The sequence below is a fragment of the Poecile atricapillus genome, chromosome 1 (assembly GCF_030490865.1).
Source record: "Poecile atricapillus isolate bPoeAtr1 chromosome 1, bPoeAtr1.hap1, whole genome shotgun sequence".
NCBI classification, from domain to species: Eukaryota; Metazoa; Chordata; class Aves; order Passeriformes; family Paridae; genus Poecile; species Poecile atricapillus.
Genome location: NC_081249.1, coordinates 176,156,072 through 176,174,242, shown reverse-complemented (window position 1 = coordinate 176,174,242; position 18,171 = coordinate 176,156,072). Strand labels below are relative to the sequence as shown.

Here is an 18,171-nt window from a genome sequence, read left to right as displayed (position 1 = left end):
TCATGTCTCAGTTCTTGTAAGCTTAAAAATTCAGCCTGTGGGAGTTTGGCATTAAACAGGTGTGTTTAGAAAGAGATTTTTATTTAGTCAAGTGTGTCATCAGCTCAATAGATCTGTCAAGTTACAGGATGACAAAGACATAACAAAACCAAAAAAAAAGCTGTTTGTAGTCACGCAATATGAAAAGTTTCTCAGCCTTAGCACAAGTACAGCAGGATTTTGTGCACGCTCCTCCTTACTTCTTCTTCCTCGAATAAGAGGCATCAGCATCCTGGAGGGAGAGGACATTAAATCAGTATTTCCCCACCCAGCTTTCTGCTGTGTTAAAAACAACACTGAGTGAATGACTTGCTTTGAAACAGCTTGTGACCATGGGCAGTTACAGTGTGAAAGCACAGAGTTTTAAGCTACATCTACCACCCTTACATTTGTATTTCCTATTCTTGCAGTACTTGAAGATGGGAGGGGTTTTTTGTACCAAAAGAATAAATAGCATCTCCCAGGGAGCACTGCAGGAACGGAGCACTGCCCTGCACATCAGGGCACTGAGCGAGGAGCAATGCAATCCCAACATTCCCACAGCAGGAGAGAACAGCAGCAGAGTGAAACAAGCGAGCAGGGCAGAGAGGGGCACGCTGCACACTCACAATTCCACTCTTGAAGTTCTGTATCCTCCTCTTGCCCATCCTGTTCATGAGCCACCAGGCCCAGGTGGGTGCGTACTGCCACAGGTAGCACACGGCCAGGTAGGGGTGGTCACTGATCCAGGCCTCCTTCACGTCGTTGGCCACGCTCACCAGGGTGAGCCGGGCACAGCGGTCTGTGGGCATCTTGTGGGACTGGTCCCCGCTGTTCTCGATGGACTGAGGGGGGCACAGAGCAGGGAGGGGTTAGAACTGCATCCCTGGGAGGGACACAGGCAGGGAAAGGGCCATGATCCATGTGCCAGACACACTCCTCCCAGTTTCCCTACAAGAAGAACTCACCAGAGACTAGGGCAGAGGAACCCATCCCTCACTATCCTCTGGTTTGCAGTGTGGGAACACTTTCCACCTTCCTTTGGCTCAAATAAAGCACCCTCTTAATTAATACCTCTATTGATGGATCAAAGGTTAAAAAAAGTGGATCTCCAAGCTCTGTCCTGCTTCAGCAGGGCTTCCACTTGATGGGGATTATTGAACAAGTTCCCCCTCTGCAGCTCTGAGGAATGAGAACTCCCCAGTTCCCAGCTGTGCCTGCCCCATTCCACACTACAAGTTACTCAAGTAGCCAAGTTAGTAGCTCAGGTCACATTCCCTGTTAACTTAAGTTAACTGCTAGTTGTCTCCATCTCAACCAAGAGAAAAGCAGCCAGCTGCTTTGGAGCAGGGGCATCAACCTGAGGTCTTGTCCCTGTGTATCATTTTAGTGTTCAGCATAAACCACAGCCCTGTGAACTTGTGCACATTTCACTCCAGCAGTAACAGGCCGCTCTAGCAATCTGTCCTGTTTCACAGGGCAAAAGCAGTTCTGGTCTAGATTTGCTCCTCCTCCCTGGTCTTCTGCCACACCAAAATCTGAGGAATGTGTTTTGCAACTTTCACCATTGTTCAAAAAGTACATATTTTCTTTCACGCAAGTCAGAAGTTTTGCAACGCAGAAATCATTCCAGAGTTCTATTCAACAATGAGAGATCCCCTCCTCCTCACTGGTGGGTCATCCTGAGCTTCAAATCGATTGAATTTGGGGCAGATTACAGTTTGATGCATCACAGTAGCAATTTTTGCCAGCTGCTTTGTCAGACAGCCTTTACTAAAAGCCATTGTGCAGTTGGAAGGTTTTGCTTTTCCTCCTGGAACAATCCCTAACAGGAAAGGAATGCACAGCTCGTGTCAGCTGAGCCGGGGCTGTGCCAGCAGCAGCGTCACCCACCAGGGCACAGCGTGACCAGGGCAAACAAAACCCTACCTGTGCAGCAAGGACAGCACTCCCCAGGCACAGCTGTGTCCAGAAAATCCTGGCTTCCCCCCAAAATTAACTGCAGCACAGTGGCTGGACAGTACATTTTACTAGATTTGGGTTGTTTGTGTTGGAAGAGACAAGGAATAGCAATAATCAAACTCAATTTTCATTTGATACCACGAGAATTACAGGAGTATACACAATTCTGCACTGCTCAGAGCATGTCTTGGTAAGAAGGCGAGGTCAGTGCTTGCAAGGAGGACAAAACCAGAGAAAAGTACCCCATGAAAGGATCATTGGCCCCAGAGCAAAAGTTGGGTTTGTCATGACAGAACTGAGTCCTTACCTTTGCAAGATTCTCAGTAAAGACATTCTGGATGATCTGGGACTGTACAGGCCCTGGGCAGATTTGGATAACGCTTATCTCAGGGTAGTCAGTCAGCTCAGTCCGCAGAGAATTAAAGAATCCCTAGAAGAAAAAATACAGTGAAATCTTCCCTTCCCATGTTTTTTGCAAGGTTTAGCTGATGACATCTTTTCATAAAAATTTATACTTTAAAGATAACAAGATTCCACTACAAGCAATTCCTACTACTTTCTTTGATTTTTCATGATCAGTGGCTAATTTAGCATTTTATCTGCAGTTAAAAACATTGATACATAAACCAGTAAGGAATCTATCCTCATCTTACCAAACACACAATAATTTCTCTATACTACAGCCAGATTCTGCTGACCCTGTAATGAGGACAAGTCTTGCTGTTTGGCAGTGGAAATGCCACCAATCCTAAGAATTGTAATATCATGGAAATTACCTTTTGCAGGTCAATTGCTGTTTGGGGTGACAATAGAGTTTACACAGTTTCTGTGAAGTAAGTGGCACAGGTTTATGTAAGAAAAGGAGGAAAATTTTCAGCATAGCAAAGTCAAAAATTCACCCTGACACTTCAGGGGGTAAATTTGCAGCACTGAGTCTGCTACAGTTTGAAATTGGCATCCACATAGATACAAATCTTATTTCAGCTCAGGAATATGCTGCCAGTGTATCCAAATTAAACCAAAATTTTAAAAATCGTGAGTACTTCTTTTCTTTAAGCTAAGAGCATACAAGGTTTTCTAAATCTCTGTAGCAATTCCCATTTAGACAGCAACTATAATGAGAAACGTGGCCAATTCAGAAGGGTGCACTCCACCAAAGCTGCTGGCCAAGATCTGTGGAGGATGATTTAACCAACCTCATTGTGTCTTATCTTTGACCTGGCTACCAAAAGTCCCCTGTATTTATTCCAGCACGTAATTTTGTGTCACAGCAGAGATACAGAGTGAGCACAGGCTGATAAACTTCTCCCACTGTAGTAAAATTTTATCACTTTACTGCCATCCAGCTTGGGAGGAGGGCTGGCTGACTCAGAGCTCTTCCCTGAGCTGCAACACAGACTAAAACCAGTCAGATATGGGCTGTGGTGACACAGAACCAGCAGCTGGGACAAGCCACCGAGGCTCAGCAAGGAGCAGCACACTCTGACCAGGAACAAGGGCTCCAATTTCCCAGTTGCTGGTGGCTAATTTGCAGTTTGGTTCTCTAAAAACACTGAGCATGAATTTAAAGCAGTGAGTAACTGCAGCCCCCAGATCTGGGGCTGAATCTTCACAGCATGTGAGCAAAGCCTGGAGAGGACTAAGTTCTAACACTGGACACTCATGTGCCCAGAAATCTGCTCCTGCACAGATGGGAATCTGCTCCTGGACACGCAGTTGTTTTGGTTTAAAAAGCCAGGCTCTCCCCTGGCCCCTCCACCCTGGTGTGCACAAACAGGGCTGTGTTTTAGCCACCACTCCAGGCTAATGCTACATCCCAACCTGCCCTTTCCTCATCCCCTTCCTTCCCTGAGGGACCCCGAGCCCATTCTTTCAGAAAAGCCCCCAAACCCCCAGGCTGTGCAGCCCTGACATAAAGGTGGTGCCCTCAGTCCAGCTGAGGATAAAATCACACATAAAAAGACACAGAGTTCCACTTGCCCAGCACTCCCTGTCCATTTGAGATGAGGAACAGAACTGGCTCCCATTTGCCTGAAGGGAACACACTCAAGATGCACTTCCAGGAGTTGAGGAGGTGGAAGGGCATGTGTCTGGGAATACTGTGAGATTGGAGGGAAGCCAGACCATGGCTCAGTCAGTTTAAAGCTCCTACACCTGCTCAGCTGCTGGGAGGCTCCTGAGATCCAAGCTGTACCTAGAACTGGGCACCTGAGCTGCCACACAAAGGCCCACAGCAGCAGGCAGCTCTGTGGGCACTGTCAGAGCCAGGATGATTCCATTAAAGGCTGCAAACATGAAATGCAAGTAGCCAGAGATGCCAGTGAGCTCCTGTTCCTGCTCTGCAGCCATTCTGCTGTCCCACATCCTTCCCTCATGCTGCACCTCCAAGGTTTTACACCAGAGAAGAGGCATAGCCTTCACCAGCAACTCAGGAGGGCCAGGACACTCAGCCACCCTAAATTCTGGCTGATACACACTGACAAGGGCCTCTTGAAATACAGAATCTCACATAGGCTCAGTCCTCTCTGGAGGCTCTGTGTACAGCATGCACATGTTTTCTAATTCCAACACTTAACCTTGATATTCAAAGACAGCTGGTATGAAATTCCTCTACTTCCTCCCAGAAGAGAAGCTTTAAATTCCTCAGCAAGAAAAATAAGTGCTTTTTCTTATTGAAATTCAGGCAGGGACAGACCCAGATTTGGGAGCAGTAAAGGAACTCCAGTGCAAGAGGAACAACTGGAGTGTTTCCACCAAGCCCAGACTGAAGCCAGCTCTGACATTCAGGCAGAGTGTGTGGGACAGGAACTTCTTTTAGCCACCTCTGGGTCATTCCAGCTTAGTGACCAAATCCTAGAAGTTGCTGAACAAGGCAAGGCTGTAACAACTGCTATCCTGACAGAAATATTTAGAAATTCTTTTAATGACCTGATACTGAACAAAGAAAGGAGCTGTTGCTGCTCAATCCAAGTGCTTCTTAAACAAGTTCCTGATGAAGGAACATTTTGAAGGCCACCATTCCTGATCCACTCCCCATGCCATCAATTAGATGAATTGTGAGTGGGTGAATGGTGCATGATCTCCATGAGCATTATCCCTCCAGGAGGGAAACTGCACCAGGCAGATGCAGACTGCCATGGCCTTGACTCATGCTCTTACAGCACTCCCAGCACTGAAATAAAGGGTAATTTCATCAGTAGAACACTGTTCTGAAGAATTCCAGTTGGCATGAATCAAAGCATGATTGTTCCAAGAGTAGATTCTAATTCCAGGCAGAATTCCTTCCTTCCTCCTACAACTGCCATTTAAAGGAATTAAAAAACAAAAACAAACAAACAAAACACCAAAAGCAAAAAAAGCAAAAAAACAACCAAATAACAACAAAAAACCCCCAACAACAAAAAACCCACAAGCAAAAGGAAGGACTTTCTCAAAAAAAAGTGTAACTAAGTTTGCAGCATTAAGTGTGTCAGTTGTGATAGACTCCAAGGCATGAATTAAAAAAAAAAACAAAACAAAAGCAGAACAAGCCAAAACCCACAACAGGTGAATCCATGTCAGATGGGCTCACATATTTAATAATTGGTGGCCAAAACAAACTTCAAGAAGATGTTTTAGAATACAGGTGGATATGTGCTGGGAAATCTGAACAGGAAAAACACCTCTTTTTGCTTTGGCTTATTTTCCCCCTCCCCTCTTCCTGTTTCTTCTTGGTCACCATCAGAAATGGACTACAGGGTTACCTAAGGAGGGCTGCCATTCTTATGGAATTCTTATTCTTATTCCATTCTTAGGGAATTCCTTTATGTGAACTGCACTGGTGAAGTTTTTTATTTCAAAAAAGCTTTTCCTAGTTTTTGGAAGCTTCATGCTCACATCTAGCCATAACTCCAGACCTTGAGAGTCAAAGACTCTCAAGGCAGGGTATTTCCAAAATCAATACTGCAAGACATGTTTCAACACCTGCAATTAGTGCTTGTAGAAATACTGTGAAAGAAACAAGGAAGGAGGTTTGGAATCTGGCCTGGTTATTGAGCAGAGGTAGAAGCTAATAAAGATTGAAGAAGTTCTGCCAGCTTATTTTAATTAATTTTAGTAAACTATCTCTTTAAAGCTTTGTCTGTGCTCTCAATCTTAACATGAAGTTCAGAATTCTGAGTATTTTTAAAGCAACACGTGAATTCCTTGTGCTCTGCAATTAATTATCTGTGCTTAGTCCAAATGCACCACACCCAAAGATAATTCAACCGAAAGAACATTTAATAAATAAAGGAGCATGAAGGGAACTCAGGCTTCTGCTCATTGCATTCTTCTCATTTAAATCTACCAGGCTTAACCCAAATGCTGGCCTGTAATGGGCAATTCCAGCATTGCCACTCCAATGAAGAGCAGCAGATCTCTCCCCATCACTAACTGGAATTTTTTTTAGCAGAGATCTGTCACCATATTCTACATCTTCGTCTTTTCAAGAGGCTTTGCAGTGACAGCCACTTGTTACCTTTTTGCTGTTGCTGGTCAAATTTTCAAAAACATATTTACCCCTTGGCTTAAGCAGTTTGTTCTGCTCATGTGCTGAACTGCAGCAGGGAGTAAGAAGATGCCAGTTTTTAAACCATCACTGAGCACAGCTGAAGTTTGTTTTACTGACATCAAAATGTACATTAGCAGGAGGCCTAACAGTGGTGAAAAACATATGTCCAAACAAATTTACTAGTTAAACAAGTGATTCCTCAATGATACAGGAAGAAACTTTTCTGAGCTCCTCTTTTACATTTTTCTACTCAAGTGACACTGCTTTCAAAAACTTTTTCCAGGCAATGATGAGTGCTAAGTGTTAGACAGAAGATAACTTCCTATGGCACTGTGAGCTGCCAGTTCTTCACACCACAGAAAGACACAACTCTTGGGAAGAGTCATTCAGCTGTTCCCAGATGGATCATTGAGGAATTCTCATTTCTCTGAGTAGTCTGCCTTACCACTCACTGTTCTCACTTCACTGTCCCAAAGATTTCCTCGAGTCTTAAAACTCTCACCAGTGACTCTCCCTAAATGAATTGAGAACATCAGGGCTCTATATGCAACTGAATAATCTTCTCATTGAGGCATTCCCTCATCTGAAGACCAAAGGCTGAGGTTTTGTGGTACACACTGGAATTTAACCACATAGTGATTAGAACCAACCAAGCTGGCACTTGAATTCGAGTCAGGAAAAAAAAACTACAGTGACAGCTACTTCACATTTCAGAGCAAATTAATTCTGAAGGACTTTCACTACCTGAGGATGTTGCATATGCTGTGTGAAATTTCAGCTGAGACTCGTGTTTTCTGCACAGAACAAAGCCCTCAGCTACTGGTACTGCTCCTCTTAATTAACTTCTTTAACTTGCAGGCTGTAGCTCACCTGCAGAGCGTGCTTGCTGGCACAGTAGCCGGTGGCAAGAGGAGCTCCCATGATGCCCATCACACTGCTCACAGTGACAATCTTCCCTTTCTTCCTCTGGATCATGTGGTTCAGGACATACTTTGTCAGCGAGATGGTGCCCAGGTAGTTGAGCTCAATGATGGCGTTGTAGACATCCAGGTTTGTGTCCACGAACAAGGAGCGTTGCGAGCGCCCACCATTGTTGACCAAAACATCAATCTCGGGAAAGATACAAAGATAAATTACTATAAAACCAATTTCCTTTAATATTTGTGCTTCCTCAGGCAATTCAGTGAGTGTTTAGTCCTTGGGAAGGTCGAGCAATAATTTGTTTGTTGCTGAAAACCAGAAGCAAGCAACAGAAGGGATAAAAATGCAGGTACTCTTGAGCAAGTTTAATACTGAAACTGAAGGAAGATGTAGACACTGCTGAATTTACCATGCAGTAAAATAAAAGTGAAATATGAACACAAATGCAGGTCTAGGAGACAAAGAAAAAAGAGAAGTTTAACCCCAGAAGCACATCTTACCTTGCCAAAATGCTTGAGCACACTGTTGGTTGCAGCCTCGTGAGAGGATCTGTCAGTCAAGTCGAGACGCAGAACAAGGATATCATTTTCACTCAAGCTGCTAATCTCTAAAAAACAACCATAAAGGGAATGGGGGCTGATAAGATTCCCAGCATCAGAACTGTGGGAAACATAATGTGCTTTTAAACACCACATTTTCACAAAGAAGACATTGCAAATCATAACATCAAGTTGGAAATAAAACACTTGCTTTGTTTCCATTTTGACCCCCAAAGAGAATCTATTTTTAAGCTGTTCCTACCAAGAGTTTTTCTCATTATGTTTTTGGATGTGAAAAGCCTGACTTTATTAAACAGGCTTTGTAGCAGAATACAGAAGTTTCACTTCTCCAAATAAAATGCAATAGTTAGGAGTAAAATCCAACTTGTAACCTTTCAGGGAGAGATTCAGAAGCATATTGGGAGCCCTGACACTTTGCTTGGATTTCAAGCATGTTTATTCCTGACAACAGGACTCGTACAATTCACACCCAAAACACAACATACACACCTGAGTAGCGATGAGGCAAAGTCTATAGAAGCTGAATTTTCAGGGCCTTTTTGGGAGGGGGTAAAAGGCTTTTGGTTAACTGACAGCTTTTAACATATCCATGCCCTGAAATAAAAGTCAGCTGCCATCAAGTTCCAGCCTTTTTGTCGTGCTTTTCCCCCACTGTCTCTTCAGAAACAAATGACCTTTTCCATAGAAGGCATTTCTTGAGCAGTGATTTGTTACCCTGGGGTTTTGGGGTAGATGACTCACATAAACAAAATCTTCATCATTTCAAGCCTTTTTTTAAACTACATCTAACAAGATTTTTTACATTATTTATATCAGCTTGTTAGTGCTATTTTTTTTTTCCTAAATTGATTCCTAGTCATATCTAAGTGTGGTTGCTCCCCTTTAAGCAGCTGCCCTCTTCAGAGAGCCTCAGGCTTTGACTTTTTAATTACTACCTCTTGCAAATACAGGGAAAGTTGAACTTTGTCTTAACAGTGATATAGAAATAAAGAGGTTACTTAAACCCACCAGTTGCCTCTGTTCAAAGGTCATTAGTGTTTAAGCCACTGGTTAAAATAAACCCAACTGTCTAGTTTAATGCTAGTAGTATTTCCATTTATTGCTCCCTCCAACCCCTCCATGTGCATGTTCTCCTCCATTTCTTCCAGAAATACAGCAGTAAAATGTAGTTTAAGCTGTCCTCTCAGGGACACACCTCTACCTGGTGCTGCCTGAAGCAGATTTGCACAGCTGAAACCTGTTGGGGTGTGGATGTTTCTGCCATGGGTTAGGAGACCACAGGGTCAGCCCAGCCATGAAAGCTACACAGGGGAGAAAGGAAAGAGCAGAGGAAGAGACACTGACTGCTGGGAAGGAAGGAAGTGTTCTTTTATAAGATGTAAGAAATGTCTGGCATCAGGAAATTTTAAACCAGAAACCTTGTACAGGATTTCCACCCTCCACACCATTCAAATTGTACATCTCTAGCAGCTGCTTTAGTTCTTTTCTAGGGCCAGGGATCCTTTCTTCAGGCATCCCTCATAGATAGCTTTTACAAAAACCAAACTTTCCTGTTACTCTTTCCTAAACTCCTTCTCCCATTCACTATCTCTATTTTTCTGTCTGATGTTCCAGTTTTTACACTGCCAGAATGGTGTTTCTCACTGCTTTTACTAACAAACCCTAATATTCCACTGCCCCTTTTGCCTGCTACCAAAGCGATGTTTTTAAGGGAACAACTCTAATATCCAGAAAAAACACTTGGTCCCAAGTGGGAGACCTTAAAGTTCATTGCTTGGGTTTCAGATCAACAACTCTCTTCAATACTTGTTGATCTCAGGTAGCAGTTTCTCATAACATGATAAACACTATAGCTCAGAGATTTTCCAGCTCTTTTGCATTTCCCTTTCTGTCTTTTACTTCTCCCTTGTATAAATGTCCTTCAGCAGAGGTTGAGCTTTCAGCAGAGGCTGATCAACGTGACCTCCTGGGGTCCATTTCAACCTCAATTACTGTATAATTCTTGAACTTATAAATTGCCTGTCACTCATTTGGCCTATCCATAATTAAATCATATTTGACCTTTGCCAAACCAAGAAACATCCCCCCCCTACTTTTTTTTTCATTTTTAGGGCTTTTGAGAGAAAACAGCCTCCAGCATTTCCTACAACAGAAAGAGGAAGAGTGGTGGGGGAAATAGAGAAGCCTCTTGCAGGAGCCAAGTGAGTTATACAAGTTGTTTTCTCTCCCTCCTGCCCAAGTGCAGTCAAGTGTTGAGTTGGCATATGCATGACTCAACAGGGATTAGCCTTCCCCCTCTCTCTCTGCCCCCCTCAGCTTTTAAGCAGTGCAGAATGCACAAACCTGCAGCACAGGGTGGTGTCACTAAACTTTGAACAAGATATATGTGCTTGTTTCTGACACAGTTCAGCTGCTGCTGTGTTCAGCCTCTCCAGCAGGCGTGTTGCAGCACATGAGCTCCAATTATGCCCCATAAATCAGCCAAATTCACACTGATGTTGCACACTGCTGCTCAGGCTTCATCCACCCTGTGCTACTCAAACCTTACAGGGCAGTCTTGAACTCAGCTGCCAAGGGCAAACATGCAGCTGGAAGCAGGGACAGCCCACCCAGGGGAGGAACATGGACCCACTGGACAAGCATGCAGAGATGGAATCAGGAAGATCAATGCCCAGATGGAGCTGAAATTGGAGTTTCCACCGGAGCTGAGGAATGTGAAAGGCAGCAAAAGCTTCACAGGTACAGCAGCAACAAAAGGGAGGCCAAAGACAGAGTGAGCTCACTGCTGGACAGGGATGGTGAGGAAGAAATGATGAAATGCACAGAAAAACGTGAGGTACTTAATGCCCCAGTCTTCTCTGGCAAGATCTCTTCTCAGGTCTCCCACACTCCTGAGGCTCTGGGGAAAGAAACACTACCAGAGTCAGACAAATTAGGGACAAAATGCACGTACAAGCAGGGCAATATATGCATCCATGATTTACAAGAGCTGACCAGCATCACTCCTTTTTGGAATTTTCTTCTAAGAGGAGTAGCTCCCCAGGGACAGCAAGAAAATAAATTACATAAAACCTAACCTCAGTCCTTGGGAAAATAACATTGCAATTTCTCCTGAAAACAATTTCCAAGTAAGTGAAGGACAAGAAGGTGTGTGGGAAAAGCCACCATGGATTTAGCATGGCCATATACTGCCTGACCAGCTCAATTGTTTTTTGTGATCAGCTGTGGCATTTCTCCATGATCAATATGTTTGCGTATCTTCATTAAGGACCCAGATGATGGGAAAAAAACACAGATTTTCATAAAATTTTGATTTAACATCAAGTTCAGAGGAGCTGCTGCACAGCTGGACTGCCATACAGAGGCACCTTAACAAGCTCTAAGAAGAGTCTGACAAATCTCATTAAGCTCAATCAAAAAAAATGCAGATTTTCACACCTGGGATAGGATATCACTCTGCAATACTGCAGACCAACATCCAGAGGGTCAGATCTCCAAACAAGACCTGGGTCCTGGTGGAAGGGCAGCAGCAAGCTGAGTGCAAGCCAACAACATTGCCTCTGGCAATGACAAATGCTAATGGGCTGCACTAATAAAAGCACACTGAGGGAAAGTGATTTTTAAGAGCTCCTACACAGCATTCTAAGACTGCACATAGAGCACTGTGTCTAATTTTGGACCCCCTAGCTCAAAACAAATACTGATAAACTGGAGATAGTGGAGCATAGGACCACTAAGGGGTGGGGGGGGCTGGCACACAGCAGTCAAGGAAAGGGGTGGAAACAGGATTTACACAGCTTTGAGAAGCAAAGGATAAGAGTGGAAGTGGGTCCAATTACTGTCTTCCACTACTTAGAAGCTGGCTGTAGAAAACATGAACTATCACAAAATCACAGAATGGTTTAGGTTGGAGGGGACTTAAATTTATCACCACATTCTAAACCTCTGCCATGGGCAGGGACACCTTGCACTGGACCAGGTTGCTCAAAGCCTCATCTATCCTGGCCTTGGATGCTTCCAGGGATGGGGCAGACAGAGCTACTCTGGGTAACCTGTGCCAGGGCTTCACCTGCCTCAAAAGCAGGAATTTCTTTCAAATATCTAATCCAAACCTGCTTTCTGTCAGTTTAAAGCCATTCCCCCTTGTCCTGTCACTTCCTGCCCTGGTTATGTTTCTGTGTTACTGAAGAGTTTCCAATATTCCTACTAATCAGACCTTCAGTTAAAGCAAAGTTCAGTAGCAAATATTTGCAAAGCACAGGGCTGCATAAGATTTTCAAGGTTGTGTATGGCACAGCTCAGACATTCACAGAGACACTGAAAGTTGGCAGAAGCAGAAATCGTCTCAGATAAATCAATGCTCTTGGCTCACATTATTTGAAATAATATATCTGACTATTCCTTAGGATGTCACACAAGTATTTCTTGAAAATGCCTATCCAAGACTGAAGCTGCTGCCAGCCTGTCTCGTGTTATCAATTTTGCAATCACAACAAACAGCTGTGGACGCAAATGGTGTTGCAGACTTCTGCTGACCACTGACCATTGCATCACACAGCGCTGGGATTTTGTCATGACTGCCTCTTGACCACACTCATCACACGTCCCATGCCTCTTTTTAAATATCAAACTCTTCAAGTGACTGATTTTTTGAGCCCCCAGAAAATAAAACTAAGGAGCTGTGCATTTTTGAAAGTTCCTTGAAAGCTTTTCTGAGTAGGCTGCTGCAACTTTCAGCTTTCTAGACATGTTTAGGTGCCAATCCAAGAAAAACATCTGATTATTCCTTAGCACACATTCCAAGTAGACTGTGGACATTCTGTCAACATTGCTAAGACTGAACTCTTGGTGTGATAACACATTCCACATAAAATACTCCATCCTGAGCTATAGAGGAGAAATAGTCTGAAAAAATGCGTAATGTTAATCATGTTCAAACCCTCAATCTATCAGTGTGAATTATCTGCCTATTCCTCTTGCTGCCAAGCCAGAAAACAGGAGGGGAAAAGTGAAACAGGAGGAATGAAGCCAGACTACTGAGTCATCAGGCATATGAAAGCTAACTGGAAGATGACTGGAATAGTTAAAAATTTCACTTCACATGTTTTCCTCTTGATTAGAGGACATCCTCTTTGTTCTACATTCTTAGAACAACTTCTCCTGAATATTTTTATTAGTCCATTTCCCAAAGAGCAAAGTCAGTTTTCTCTCTGCCTGTAACGTGCACAAACTTAAAGAAAGAATATTTTTAGTAGCAAGCATCTATATTGTTTGTTTCTTTAAAGGATAATACCCCTGGAACTGTTTCCTCCATTCTCCATGATATTTATTCCATTTCTTAATCTAGTACCCTACAAGAGCACTTGGAACTGATAATGAGACTTTTAGGTAACAGTGGCTTATGTAGGAAGTTGAAATGCATGGCTAGACAAAGGCTTCTCACTCACTAAAAAAGATACCAGCTCTGTATAAAGTTGACTTTCACCATTAAATTTATTCTTGTGATATGTGGGTTAGTGTTCCTGTGGCAATTCCAGCCCAGGCAGGGTGGAACTGCTTGCATGAAGTGCTAAGTTGTACTTACGAAGGCATTTCTTTTTCACTCTCTGCAGCTCATCCTCCCTTCTGGCAGAGATGGCAAGCAAGGCTCCCAGCTTTGCCAGCTGGTAAGTCAATTCTTCTCCAATGCCACTTGAGGCTCCTGTCACCCAGACAACCTTGCCACGCAGTTCATGTTCTAGCAAAAGAATCAAGACAGCAGTTCACACATTGCCTATGCTAGGATAAGCATCTAACTCACTGCAGGGGTATAATCTGGCACTCTTTTTAAGAAATATGCTCATTTTGGGGGGTATTACAAAATCCTGAGATCTTTATTTTTTAGTCACAAGCAGTTGTGAAATTGTTCATAGTTGTTCTCTTGCCATTTGAACTTTGTTCCAAGGCTAATCTGAATAAACATGGGTTATTTACCTGATGGAAGAAATCTGATTGCATTTCTGCAGGCCATCCACACATAACAATTCCACTAACCTCATCAAAAGCAGCTTCAGGGGAAAACAGAAAAGAGAATTCTTGGAATTGACAAGAAACAGTTAGTGTATTGCAAATACAAACAAAAGCCTAAGCGAATTTTCCAAATAATGTTTCATCCCAAAAACTGTTCCAGAGTAATGGCTGACTGAGGAAAAGTCTCTGAACAAAGACAGCTAATCACAAAAACTCAAATGGGTGTTCATCCACTCTCTTCTGTATCGGTGCAGGTTAGCTCCTGCACTGGCCAGGGCACAGTACAGAGTTCCCAAGGTGTAAATTCACACATGGATTCCCCAGAACCTGCTCTGACACGCTTTTTTTAACCTGTAGTAAAATTAAGAGCATCTTGCTCCATTTAGTCCTCTGCTGATAATGTCTCTTCCCACCTATGCAGTCATTCCTATGCCGTGGTACACCCGGGCACTGGGAAAAGCCTTAGGGTTTCTGACCATCCAAACCATCAAATACCACAGATGGCAGGAAAATCACTCCATTAATTCCAGAACATGATTTAGGGATGAAAGATCACAGGTATCAGAGCACTTTCCAGAAGGAATTGCTGCCTGACACGTGTCTGTGCTCCTCAAGATCAGCCATAGTGATTATCAGTCTTGGGGAAAATCTGACTCAGAGCACTTCTGGCAGGAGCTCTTCTCTCTGTTTCTCAGGTTTGTGCATTCCAACATTGAGCCAACCGAGAAAGATCTCATGGCATAATTCAAATATCAGAGCCAAATGCAGCTCCTGAGACTGCTCTGTTCTGAAAAGGGTCAGAGTAGCATTTTTCAGCTCTCTGAAATTTAACCACTAATTTAATTTAGAAAAAATACTCATTTTTCACCGTGGCTGGGACTGCTTTTACTTCCTGCTCTTTCCAGCAATCATTTCCTGGTTCTCTCTACACCACACTGTGCTTCAAACTTCTGCTTTTGGATCCCACAGCACTCAAACCCTTAACCCTTCAGACAAAGGCAGTGAGTACTCAAGACTGACTATCAGAGCTCAGCTTGACTTTGTGGGGCTGGCACTAAGTATTATTTATCTTTTCTTAAGCTGACTGCATTCCAGTCAAAAAAAATCCCTCCTAAACCCAGGCTTTTGTGGCTTGGGGTTGTTTGGAGTTTGTTTCTAAAAACACTAAGGACAGCAACAGGAGTCAGTTCCCAAAGGAGAGATGGATTCTGAGGTTATGAACTAGGGAGGTGGAAAGAGATGTTGCTGAAGCTGTAGGAATATCCACTGTGCTTATCATGAGAACAAATGGCTGCTGTCTGTAAAGCTTATTTACACCCTTTTCCTACAGTTTTATTTCAACATATTCCAAATGTATTGAATTAAACACAATAAACATGGGAGTTTGCCTCTCCTATTACATTTTCTTTTCTGCAGAAAACCAGGGCAGACAAACACTACACGAACAAAACAACACATGGACGTAATTTCAACCCTGCTTACCACACTCATTCCTCTTGCTACTGAAAACAAATCCACTTCCTCCTACCACCTTTCCCTGTTCCCAACCTGTCTCGGGCAGCTTCACAGCAGTTATTCAGGATCTTGTTCTGTGAACAGAATAATTAACTGAGATAAGGAAAGTTTTCCCACCGATTCCCCAGAGCTGATCATTACCAAGCACTGAGCTACTGGCAGTTAACACAATGGGAAACCCCAAATGCTGGTGCAGAACAAGTACCAAAGCATCAGCTTTGCTCCAGAATTCATGTCCTGTTGTTGTTGGAAATAAGGTTAAAGATTAACCATGCTAAATTAAAAAATAAGAGTAGATTATGCCATTACTAACCATTAACTGCCGTGCTACAAGGCATATCAAATGAGAGGCTGAACTGACTAGCACAGCAAGTGATCCAAAAAGTTGTTTTGTGGTTCTACTTAAAGTTTTTTTCCCAATGTTTTATAACTCCTATAGCACAAGGTTGCCATGTAATTTCTTTCAGGTAAAGAATCAGACGTGGGGAAGTTTAAAACAGAACATCTGCTCCAGAGCCCTAAAGAATATTACCATTATTCCTAAATTTAAGAGGAGGGTTTTCATACATAGAGGGCTCCCTCTTAACTTGATAATGTTAAGCTGCCTGTGAAAACTCAGGGTTTAGGGTGACTTCTGTGCACCCAGCAAAACACAACACAGAAGGAAAGGCATCCAGCACCCAAAAACCCTTCTCTCCTGACCACACATATATTCAGAGGATGGGAAGCAATCCAGCACCTGCCAATGAATAAATCCAAAAGTCAAATTCCATACAGAACTGAATCACTGAGTTGGAACTAGTCTTACCTATATTAAGGCCTTTCTTTTTAATTAGTTTATAGCACAAGAAACACAGGAGATCAGTCCACTTTCTGCTAGATACCTTCATCTCCAGAAACCTCAGCACCCATAATAATGTTGTAGAAGAGATAAAACAATATAATGACTGCAAGAGTGATAGCTCTAATAACACCTTTAATTAAAAATTAATAGATTCACACATTATTTACCTAGGCACCTTACATTACATGCATAACATGGGGAGAAGGAAAAGAGAAAAGTTATTTAATGAAACATCTTCTCTATTGTTTGTCCCTTCTGTTTTCCTACCTGGTTTGCTAAATGGTGCCATTTCAGTTGCATATTTTACTTAATTACAAGCACAGAGGCTGGGGGCAAAGAGAAAGTGGCCAAAACACAGCTGACCTCTTATGCTGATGAATTTTTGCCTGACTCTTCTTGTATTACATGTTAAAACAACTCCGTCATAAAATGACTACTCTGGTCTTTGTATGTGAATTTTTAAAGACTACTTAAGGTTTTCCAGGCCTTCAATAATTCTGAAGGCTGCATTCAAATAACACATTGTCTAGCCAAGAGAGCTCCTACCTCTTGATGTGTATTGCACATGGATCCCTCAGGACAAAACTACAGTTCTGTTTGTATTAGTCAAGATTTATCTCACTTCTCTGCCCTGATTTTTTTCCATGTTCTTTACAAAGTCCATGCACTAAGATTTCTTGTAGTTTTCTTACAGCAAGGGAATGTTCTGATGGAGTTCATACAAAACTTTGGGCTGAGTATCCAAACAGCCACAGGAGATTTTTCACACTGATTTAAATGTAGGAATTTTTAGAGCTTTATTACTTGTACTAGTCCATCTAATGGAGAACAGAAAAGAATGCACATTAGCAGGAAGATGCTACTGAGAGCAAGACACAAGCATGTCTTAAGTTTGTCCTACTCTTCTTTCCAGCTGTTCCTAACACCAAACTTCACCTGCACCACCATCCCCCATGGAATCATGGTCCCAGCTCAAACCCTCACTCCACCGCTCCTGATCCACCTTCATTCGATGCCGTCCCTTCTCCCTGTTCAATCCCACAGCCAGTTTCAATTCCCACATGGGATATCCTACAGGCTCTGTCTCTCATCGCACCTTCTGTCCCCAGCCTCCCACCTAAAGCACCACAAATCACCCCAGCAGCCTAAGCTGAGGGATATTCACAAATTTGTGCCTTTTCTGACCAAAAGCCTCTATTAAGCAAATAAAACCTATGATTTCTAAAGATCTTTGTCCAGAAATAGGGAGAATTGCAGTCAGAATAGGAAGTTCAACATGAGCAACAACTGAAAGTGCCTGTCTGACAGTATTGCATGGAACTTTTGTTCCCCAGGTGATCGAGGCAGCACCTTACAGAGATGCAGTGAACAGTCCCTAACAGCATCGCGTGTGCTCCTGGTTCAGGGCACAATCCACGAGGAAACCCAGGCAGCCCCAACATTAATAATACTCATGTTTATTTCACCGTAAACACTTTCGATATCCCCGTGAAGGCAGCGTCTGCTTGAAGATGTCAGAACAGGCTGGGGCAGCAGATAAACAGACACAAAGCCGCTCGGTCCCGGCACCCTCCTCCCTTCCCGAGCCTCCCTCGCACCCTGTCCCTGTGCCCAGCGCTCGCCGCTGCCTCAGCAGCTCGGCGGGGCCCTGCCAGGGCCGGAACCTGCCCAGAATCTGTGCAAAACAAGCACTTTTGGGCCAAAGGAGCCGCCCCCGGCGCAGCCCCGCGGGAGCTCGCGGGTGTCGCGGAGAGGTTTTTTGGGAGCTGCTTGGCCGGCACGAGGGGCGCCAGGAGCTGTATCCAGGTAAA

The 18,171-nt window shown here is 43.4% G+C and overlaps 2 protein-coding genes across 3 annotated transcripts in view; one reads left to right on the top strand and one right to left on the bottom strand.

Annotated features, from left to right (window-relative positions):
* Positions 1-62: 62 nt before the first annotated feature.
* DHRS7 (dehydrogenase/reductase 7) overlaps positions 63-18,171 on the bottom strand; it is an 18,443-nt gene continuing 334 nt past the window's right edge. Inside the window, exons 2-7 of the mRNA XM_058854271.1 lie at positions 13,577-13,729; positions 7,933-8,039; positions 7,382-7,621; positions 2,288-2,410; positions 648-863; positions 63-271 (exon numbers count right to left, since the gene is read on the bottom strand). Coding sequence (XP_058710254.1) covers positions 236-271; positions 648-863; positions 2,288-2,410; positions 7,382-7,621; positions 7,933-8,039; positions 13,577-13,729 — 875 coding nt within the window. The 3' untranslated portion in view covers positions 63-235. The remainder of the gene's footprint in view (positions 272-647; positions 864-2,287; positions 2,411-7,381; positions 7,622-7,932; positions 8,040-13,576; positions 13,730-18,171) is intronic.
* Positions 13,736-18,171, top strand: part of LOC131586918 (uncharacterized) — a 17,294-nt gene continuing 12,858 nt past the window's right edge. For both annotated transcript variants that reach the window (XM_058854251.1, XM_058854259.1), the window contains exon 1: positions 13,736-18,166. In XM_058854251.1, coding sequence (XP_058710234.1) covers positions 17,872-18,166 — 295 coding nt within the window. In that variant the 5' untranslated portion in view covers positions 13,736-17,871. The remainder of the gene's footprint in view (positions 18,167-18,171) is intronic.